The 10631-nt window shown below is 38.8% G+C and overlaps 1 protein-coding gene across 1 annotated transcript in view; it reads right to left on the bottom strand.

Moving 5' to 3' along the window:
- Positions 1 to 10631, bottom strand: part of GDPD1 (glycerophosphodiester phosphodiesterase domain containing 1) — a 56878-nt gene that overhangs the window by 40725 nt on the left and 5522 nt on the right. The window contains exon 2 of the mRNA XM_006899434.1: positions 5460 to 5502. Within this exon, the coding sequence (XP_006899496.1) occupies positions 5460 to 5502 (43 nt within the window). The remainder of the gene's footprint in view (positions 1 to 5459; positions 5503 to 10631) is intronic.

Below are 10631 nucleotides of genomic sequence, written 5' to 3'. Positions count from 1 at the left end.
ATATAAGTCCCTTATCTGATATGTTATTACCGAATACTTTTTCCCAGTCAGTGGCTTCCCTTTTTACCCTACTGGAGAAGTTTTTGGATGTGCATAGCGCAGACTTTCTTAATGCAGTATCATTTCCTGATCTCCTGAACTAGTGATATGATCCTGGGAAAGTACAAGCACAACTAAGACCAATGAGAGAGGACCTACTTACCTAAGGAACACCTGGAGGCCAAAGCTAACTACGCCTCAAGAGGCCTGTCTGCTTTGGAGAATAAAAAACAGTTGAGAGCCCTTGTTAGGTGGAGCATACTTAGCATGCATTTTTAGCACACATAATCAGGCCTACTTGGTGCAGTGCAGAGGGATGGTGGGGGTTTTGACAGAGGTTAAGCTACCCTAATCTCAATTCCAAAGCACAAAGCAAGGTTTCTGTGGAAGGGTCATCATCTCCATGCAGTCAGCCTTTTCAAGTTGTTCAAATGGATCTGCACTTGTACTGAAGTGCTGTCTGCTTCTTAGTGTAAGTAATAAAAGGTAATTTTCAGGTCCTAACACTCAAAGTTGGAAGCAGGGGTGGCATCCTAAACAACATGCCTCTAGAAACTCTACGAACTTTGATAAAAGATAATAGTTATAGAAAGGCTTCAGGACTTTTGTTCATAGGGTCGCTATGAGTGATGCTTGATTGACGGCCATCATCAACAACAACAACATTCAAAGCAGCTGGTATGTTCAGACTCTGATCAAAAGGATATGATGTCTATGGACTGACTAATCAATATTAGTGATTGATACACTATTTATTTTTTTAAATTAATTTTAATGAAAGTTTACAGAGACTTAGGGTTTCCAGTCACTCATTGTTGAACTTTTCTCCCTACCCTCTCCCTCCCCCAATTCACTCAATGAAATTTCAATTTCACTCAATGAAAATTCTTTCATTGTGATGCAATCCCTCCCCTGCAAGTCAACTCCACTATGCAGCCTTCATTCTGTAATGACAAGAATACCCATTCTTTTTATTTTTATTATTATTTTATTATTTTGTGTGCGTATACCGTCAAATCAGATCTGACTGGTACAGGAGGAGATTGTCCCTCCTTCTCCAGTAGAGCATCTGGTGGATTTGAACGGCAAGCCTCTGGGATTGCAGTGCAGCTTCTTGCCACTAGGCCACCAGAGCTCCCTAGGAATACCCATTCTTATATCCCTTTTAAACAGTTCTCTCCCTCATCTGTTTTGATGCAACATATTTCATTCCTCCTCTCCTTTTTGTCTTCCTTCAACCCTGATGTCAGTCGTTTTAAAACAGTGGCCCTTTACAATATTTGTCCTTTTGTGACTGAGATATTTCACTCAGCATAATGTCCTCCAGGGTCCTCCACTTTGCATACTATTTCATGAGTTCCTTGTTTTTCAATGCTGTATGGTATTCCATTGAGTGAATATACCAGGGCTTCTCTATTCATTCATTTGTTGATGGGCACTTGGGTTGTTTCCAGCTCTTTGTTATTTCGAACATAGCTGCAATAAACATGGTTGTCCCTTTATCTGCTTGAGTGGCAGTTGTGGTTTCTTTAGGGTAAATTTCCAGTAGTGGAACTGCTGGGTCAAATGGTATTTCTATTTGCAAGTTTTTGAGAAAGCGCCATACTGCCTTCCATAGTGGTTGGTTTTACACTTCCACCAACAGTGAATAAGGGTTCCCGTTTCTCCACAACCTCGCCAGCATTTGATGTTTGCTGTTCTGCTAAATTTTGCTATTCTTACTGGAGTGAGATATCTCATGGTCATTTTATGATACCCTACTTCTAATGGCTTCCTTTTTAATTAGAAATTGAGGACAAATCTCTTTGTCACAAAAAGGTCATACCAGGTCAGGTTAGGTCACAGATTGAACTGCAACCCTCCAAAATACGTGTCAACTAGGTTAGGCCATGGTTCTCAGAATTATGTCATTATCCTCAATTTTGTGGTCTGATATAATTATCCTATATGTTTAATCCTCACCACTATGGTGTAATATTACAGAATTAGAGGCAGTTATGTAGCAAAGGGAAGAAATCAAGAAACTAAGGAGCTGAATAGAAGATTTCAAAGGGCAGCATGGGAAGATAAAGCAAAATATTATAACGAAATGTGCAAGGAGATGGAGTCAGAAAATCAAAAGGGCAGAACTGACTCAGCATTTCTTCTTTGTTTTTTAAATATCAGCATTTCTTAAGCTGAAATAACTAAAGAACAAATTCAAGCCATGGATTGCAATGCTTAAGGATGCTATAGGCAGAATACTGAATGATTCAAGAAGCATTAAAAGTAGAGGGAAGGAGTTTACAGAGTTATTGTACAAAAAAGAAGTGGCTGACACAGAAGAATTTCAAGAAACAACAGATGATCAAGAGGCAATGGTGATTAAGGAGGAAGTTCAGGCTTCTCTGAAGAACTTGGCAAAAAATAAAGCCCCAGGAATTAATGGAATACCAGTTGACATATTTCAGCAAACAGATGCTGCCCTGCATGTGCTCACCAAGTTGTGTCAAAAAATCTGGAGGATAACTGCTTGGCCAACTTACTGGAAGAGATCCATATTTAGGCCCATTCCAAAAAAAAGTGACCCAACAGAGTATGGAAATTATTGAATAGTATCACTAATATCACACACTAGCAAAATCCTGCTGAAGATTATCCAGAAAAGACTTGAGCAGTACATTGATAGAGAGTTACCAGAAATACAGGCTGGGTTTAGAAGAGGTCGTGGCACTAGTGACATTACTGCCAAAGTCAGTTGGATCTTGGCAGAAAGTAGAGTACCAGAAGAATATCTATCGATGTTTCATTGACTACGCAAAAGCATTTGACTATGTGGATCAGAATAAATTGTGACTAATCTTGAAGAAAATGGGAATCTCAGAATACTTGATCATGCTAATATGAAACCTATACTTGGACCAAGAAGCAGTCCTCAGAACAGGAGCAAGGAAACACTGCATGGTTCAAAATCAGGAAAGGAGTGTGTCAGGGAAGCATTCTGTCCGTCTACCTTTTCAATCTACAGAACATATTGTTCGGGAAGCAGGGCTTTATGGGGAAGAATGTGGCATCAAGATTGGAGAAAGACTCATTAACCACCTACAATATGCAGATGACACAACCTTGCTTGCTGAAACTGAAGAAGATTTGAAGCACTTGCTGCAAAAGGTCAAGGGCTGAAGTCTTCAATATGGATTGAAGCTCAACATCAAGAAGTGTCTCACCACTGGGCCAATTGGCAGCACCATATTAGATGGAGAAGAGACTGAGGTTGTTAGCAATTACAACTTGCTCGGATCCACAATCAACACTCTTTAATACCAGCAGTCAGGAAATCAAAAGATAAATTACATTGGGAAAATCTGCTGTAATGAACCTCTCCAGAGTGATGAAGAGCAACGATGTCAGTCTAGTTACAAAGGTGCACCTAATCTAGGCCATGGTTTTCTCAAATACTTGTTATGCTTCAGAAAGACTAAGGATGACAGAAGAACAGATGGCTTTGAGTTGTGGTGCTGGAGAAGACTTGAACATACCATGAACTGCCAAGAAAACAAATAGGTCTGTCTTGGAGAGGGTGAAACCAAGTCTCTCCTTGGAGGATAGGATTTTGAAGCTCTGCCTCACTTACTTTGGGCACATGGCCAGGAGAGATCAGTCCTTGGAGAAGGACTTCATGCTTAGAAGGAGAAGGAGACCCCGGATCAAATGGATTGATACAGTAACTGGGGCGATGGGGCTTGCTGTGTCAGAATTAATGAGACTGTCTCAGGACAGGGAAGGATTCAGAGTTGCTGAACATAGGGTCACTATGCATTGCAGGTAACTCAACCAATAATCTATGCCAGGTTTGGAAGCAGGAGTGGCATCCACTTCCAAAACAACATGCCTCCAGAAACTCTATGACCTTTAATAAATGATGACAGTTGTAGAGAGTCTTCAGGCCTTTTGTTCATAGGGTTGCTATGAGTCGTGCTTGACTCAAAGGCAATCAACAACACAATACAACAACATGTTAATGAAACAGGATTAAATCTATAGGATTAGTTTGTATCTTCAATCAATACCTCTGGAGATCTAAAATAAACTAGCAGAGAGAACTTACTACCACCATGAAAGAATAGCCGGAAGAGCCCTGGTGCTAGAAAGCTCCTAGACCCAAGGAAAGAGTCATGTCAAGACACATGATCTCCAAAGAACAACGGTCCACAGATGCTGAAAGATAAAAGCATCTTCCTCCTAAGTGCTGAACTAACAAAGAAAGCCTTCCCCTAGAACCATCACTCAAAAATTCAGATTTCTAGTCTCCTAAATTGAGAGAATATATGCTTGTTAGAATCATACACTCGTGTCATTCCTACCATAGCAGCATAGATAAGATACACCTACATCCCTGTCAACAAATGTTCGACAAATTATTACAATGTCTGTGCATGTATTTCAGTGGAGATGAACTCTTAAGATTCTTTATCTGCATTTAGCTGTATAGCTATCGCAACAGATAAAAAATGTCAAAAAAGAATGTAAATAAAGCAACTTCATAGTACGTGAAAAGGGAAAAGACTTTTTATTCCTTGGTCTCCTAAGAAACTTTTAAGATGACAGTCAACGGTTTTCTTTTCTAGAACAGGCAGGGTGAGGGATGATAAATATAAATAGGAAAGGATTTAGATGAAATTAAAGGATGGATCTGCTAATAGGAAAAATAATCTCCAAAACATCCTCGACTCAATCAGAAGCAGAAAACTTAAATTCTCTTGAATTCTTAGCTCTAATTATATACATAAAAATGGCTCAAACACTAATTTTTTAATAAAAACAGGTGTGACTTTTCACATTTCCTAGTTTATTATTTAAGATAAAAAGGAAGCATTTTTCCATCACTACCACAGACTAATGATAAGCATTTAAGATCTAGAACATGGTATTAATCAGCTTTCACTTCTCTTATCTCTCCTGCTGTTTCCCTCTAAGGGTTCTAAGAGATACCTAAATGAAACATGAGTAATTAATGACCAGAAAATAGTTTAAATTTACTTAAAAAAAATAGGATCGACATTTATGAGACCATCAAGAAGAAAAAACAGATTGTTGGTTCAGGTCACTATAACAATTACTGAGTACAAAGAAAGATAATTGTGTTCATAAAGAGGAACTAACTTAACAGTTGTTTCATTTTTCTCTTCTCTCTAAGACTAATTAGCATTACAAACAGTATGTTCCTTGTTACAAATGTCTTCTTTCAACTTTAGCATGATAGTATTGTTCTAGATTTTTCAGTTGTACAGATGTCAAGCACTCTCTGTGCCACTTAAACTACATTTAAAAAAAGACTGATTTTAATAAAATATAAATAAGGAGCACTAGTTGATGCTATATGTATACTATCCTCACTTTGCCAATCACAATTTTAAATATAAATGTTTCTATATACTTACTGTTGAAAGGCTGTCATTGTATTCTCCAAATTTTCTCCAGCACCTATGAAAACATTAAAATGTCATTTACTAATATATTCTAAATATTTTATTTTTTCAACAATTCACTTTAATAAGATAACACCCATGAAACTTAAATACCCATGGCCTTCTCACATTCACACTGACCCTTTATTGAGTTTCTGAGGCTGTAACTCTTAGAGAAAACTGCCCACCTTTCTCCTGCAGAGCAGTTGTTGGATTCAAACCACTAAAATTTGGTTAGTAGTACAACATGCTATATATGATAGCAACAAAGGTGGTATAGAATACTTACGTATTATATATTGTGCTGCAAAGTTATTTATTATATGTCATCATTGTGTACTGTCGAGTGGAACCCATGCATAGTTGACCCTCCAACTGATTTCCAGAGTTAGTAAATCGCATAGGAGAAGACAGCCCATCTTTCTCACATAGAGTAGCTGATAGATTTCAACAGTATGCTTTCAGACTGCAGCGCAGCTTCCATATCCTGTGCCATCTTCACAATCCTCATTATCACACTATGAAGTATAATTATCTATAGACAAAGTTTAGCTTAGCTAAACTTTATAGACAAAGCTATATAGACAAAACTATATAGACAAAACTTTATAGACAAAACTATATAGACAAACCTAACATGGGGAACAAGAATTCAAGTACAAGATGTATGATTTCCATGTCCATCTTATTTTTTCACTGCTGTGCTATAGCTTCTATGGTATCATTCACAACATACCTTTATTCCAGCTTTAAAAAGAAAAGTTACTTATTTCTTTATTTCACCTTTAGCTTCTATTTTTCTATAAGACTTGAAGACAAATTCCACAAAGATAATACCCACAAATTGCTTGTTAGATTCATATGGTAAAACCCTAAAGAGTAACTAAGGGACTAATTAAGAATTGCCATTATTCTCCAATGAATTATTTGGTAGAAGCTTTTCTCTTGTGAAGTGGCTTGAATTCCTTTTCTTATTATCAAAACATCATTCACAAAACAAGCTTTATTTTTTCATTTACTGCTCCCTCTTAGTTGTTGTTATGTGCCATCAGGTGGAGTACAACCTATAGTGACCCTATGAACAGATCTGAACCTTCCATATCCTGTGCCATCCTCACAATCTGACATACCCGAGACCACTGCTGCAGTCACTGTGTCAATCTATCTGACTGAAGATCCTCTTCTCTTTTGCCAACCCTCCACCTTTCCAAGCACGATGTCCCTCTCCAAGGATTAGCCTTTTCTGGAAAAATGCTCAAAGTATGTGAGATGAAGCTTTCTCTTTTTGGTGGTTTTTGCATGTGTGTGTGTGTTTTGGGTTTTGTGAGGTTGGGTTTTTGTTTGTTTGTTTTTTATTCCTTCCAGGAGCATTCTAGCTACACTATCTCCAAGACATATTTGTTTGTTCTTTTGGCATTACATGGAGTATTACTATTCTTCTCCCAACACCACAGCTCAAAGGCATCAATTCTTCTGTCATTTTTATCCATTGTCCAGCTCTCAGATGCATAGCAAGTGATGGAAAAGACCATTGTTCATGTTAGTCTTCAAACTGACATCACGGTACTCAATAACTGGGAAACAATAATTTGGAAAGTTTGCAGTCAGACTTTCCCAGTATAATACTTCTCCCAATCTCCTGAGTGCTAGTACCAAGGTTGCTGATTATGGCCCAAGATTAAGTCACTGACTGTTTAAAACTTTTCTCCATCTATCATGATGTTGCGTATCAGTCCAGTGGCGGAAATTCTTGTTTTCTTCACACTGAGATGCAATCCATATTGAAGATCTTCTGCAGCAAGTGCTTCAAGTCCTCCTCACTTTCAGCAAACAAGGTTGTGTCATCTGTATAACACAGATTGTTGATGAGTCTTCCTCTGATCCTGATGCTACATTTTCTTCAGAGTCCTGCTTCTCAAATAATTTGCTCAGCATACAAATTGAAATGGTCTTTTTTAACTATTAAGGTGAGCCCATTTTTCCTCACTTTTCATTTCCAGCATAGCAGATCATATGATTGTGTGATTGAAAATAACCTATGTCAATCCATCCGGGCTCACAAATGCCTACTACGTCAATATTTATGTGTTCCATTTCTTCTTTAACATCCATTTTTTCCTACATTCATACTTCTCACAGTCCATGTTCCAATCACTAGTACCTGTTTGCAACTGTTCCTCTTCATTCGTGTTTCAAATTACAGGGCTCAGCTTCCAGTGCCATATCTACTAGTCTTAGAGTTCTCCATTGTTCAGAAGAATTTTTGAAGGCCCATTATTTTGGAAGATTGACCAATCTTTCTATCTAGTCTATCTTAATTTGGATTCTCATTTTTAGCATACTATCTGACAGACAAGCATTTTAACCAAAAAAGTAGATGAAAGACCCTTTCCCATTATACAATTAGCAGCTGCTGGGTTGGTCTTGTCCCCCCACACTCCCCTGCCAGCACCTCCTTCCATTCCTTTGCCTCGCCGCGTCTCGCCAGTACCCTCCATCCTCCTCCCCTCAACTAATCCCCGATATGATGCCCCAGGCCTCCAGTCACTTCTGTCCATTTACTATCTCCCGACTGCCCAGTGATGACGGTGCTCTGGGCCAGTCCAGCAGGTTACTTGCTGGGCAAGCACCAGAAGAATGTCGTCAGTCAGTGTGTTTTATTGACTAAGCAAAGGCATCTGACTGTGTGGATCACAACAAATTGTGGCTAACCTTGAGAAGAATGGGAATTCCAGAACACTCATGCTCATGTGAAACCTGTACTTTGAACTTTTCAATCAGTTGCCCAAGCAGCTGTCTTCCAAATTTCCTGGCACAGACTGGTGAGCACGTTCAGGGCTGCATCTTTTAGTATAAGTATTAAAATGGTAAGATATAAATTCCTGGGTCCTTACTTTTTGTCAGTGTCTTCAGAGCAATTAAATTTCTTCCTTCATTGCCATTGGGTTTTTGTTTATACAATATTCCTGAACTTATTCAATATTGACCAATTCTTTTTCTGTACATTGATTTGTGTATTCTCTTCATTTTCTCTTGATGCTTCCTGAGTCATTCAAGATTTTGCCCATAGCACCTCTAAGTATTGCAACTCAAGACTTCGTCTTTTCAGTTCTTTCAGTCTGAGAAATGCCAAGCAAGTTCTTCCCATTTTATTCCCCAATTCCAGCTCTCAGCACAGTCCATTATAATATTTTGCTTAGTCTTCTCAAGCTACCCTTTGAAATCTTCTGTTCAGCTCTTTTACTTGAATGTCTCTTTTCTTTTTTAAATGTCTGGCTTTTGTGCAAATGACTATTAAACATACACACATGCACAAACATACAGAGAGCAGCTGGTGGATTCAAATCACTTGCCTGTGAGTTGGCAGTGCAATTCCTCCGTAATCAACACCTTTGGTACCAGCAATATATCAGGAGATATATTGCATTGGGAAAGTCCATTTCAGGGACTCTTACAAGTACTGAGAAGCAATGGTGTTAGTTTGATGAATAAAATGCACCTGATTCAGGCCAAAGTCTTTTCAATCACTTGCTATGCATCTGAGAGCCAATGAATAAAGATGACAGAAGTGGCGAGCTCTGGTGGCCTAGTGTCAAGAAGCTGCAACTGCAGTGCAACAATGAATGAAAACCCAAAATCTCTGTAAATGTTCATTAAAACTAATAAAATTTAATTTAAAAAAAAAAAAGAAGCTGCAACTGCAATCTCCGAGATGCACGGTTCAAATCCACCAGATGCTCTGCTGGAGAAGGAGGAACAATCTCCTCCTGTACCAGTCAGATCTGATTTGACGGTACACACACAAAAAAAACCAATGAAATAAAATTAATTTTTAAAAAAAAGATGACAGAAGAATTGATGCCTTTGAGCTGTGGTGCTGGAGGAGTACTGAATATACCATGGACTGTCAAATCAACAGTTATGTCTAACAGACGGTGCAGCTCCTTGGAGGCAAAGATGGTGAATTTAGTCTCACATACATTGGGCATGTTACTAGGAGAGGTTATTCCTTGGAAAAGGGACATCATGCTTGGCAAAGTGGAAGATCAGAGAAAGAAGGGAAGATCCTCAGTGAGGTGGATAGACCCAGTGACTGCAGCAGTGTCAAATGTGTCACAGGTGATGAGGATGCACAAGATAGGAAGGGTTCAGATCTGTTCTTAGGGTCACTCAGAGTTGTACTGGATTTGACATCACTCAACAACAAGTGGCCACCAGATCTCTGTATGTTATTGTTATGTGTCATCGTATCACCTGCAACTCACAGCAATTTTATGCACAATAGCTCTGGACTCTGCCCTATTCTGAGCCAGTCTCACTGTCTGTGACACACCCACCCCTACTACTCTAGTCTACTACTATTGTGTCAATCCATCTCATCTGGGGTCTTCCTCTCTTGTACTGTCCCTCCACCCTTCTAAGCATGATGTCCTTTTCCAAGAACTGGTCCTTCCTGGCAACATGCCCAAAGTATGTGAGGTGGAGCTTCAAAATCCTTGCCTCCAAAGAGCAAACAGTTTTCACCTTTTTTCCAGGCTAGATCTGTTTGTTCTCTTGGCAGTCCATGGTATTACTTTCCAATAAAGTCCATTCAATACTTTTCTCCAGCACCACAACCCAAAGGCATTGATTTTCTTCTATCTCCTTAGTCATTGTCCAGATCTCTGACGCACAGCAAATTAATTGTGAAGACCAGGGCCTTCTTCAGGTGCACCTTAGTCTCCAAAGGGACATCACTGCTCTTTAGTACTCTGAAGAAGTTCCTGGCAGCAGATTTACCCAATGCAATTATTTTTTTTTTCATTTCCTGACTGCTAGTGCCACAAGTGTTGACTGTGGAACTGAGCCAGTTGAAATTGTTAACAATCTCAATCTCTTCTCCATCTATTATAGTGCTGCTTATTGGCACATTGGTGAGAATCTTTGTTTTTCTTATGTTGAGCTTCAATCCATATTGGAGACTTTATACACACATATACACATACATACATACATACACACACATATACATATATAGAATGAGGAATCTCTTCAGTGTGATTTATGGTCTTCCAAAAATCCACTAAATTGGTGGTCAGCTATGAGTCCCTTCCAACTGGACAGCAATAAGTTTTTTGGGAGAAAGAAAATAAAATTATATATATA

This window comes from Elephantulus edwardii, unplaced genomic scaffold (assembly GCF_000299155.1).
Source record: "Elephantulus edwardii isolate Elephantulus edwardi_28Jun2011 unplaced genomic scaffold, EleEdw1.0 scaffold00257, whole genome shotgun sequence".
NCBI lineage: Eukaryota > Metazoa > Chordata > Mammalia > Macroscelidea > Macroscelididae > Elephantulus > Elephantulus edwardii.
The sequence above is the reverse complement of the archived record's forward strand: the minus strand, read 5'-3'. Positions and strand labels throughout refer to the sequence as shown.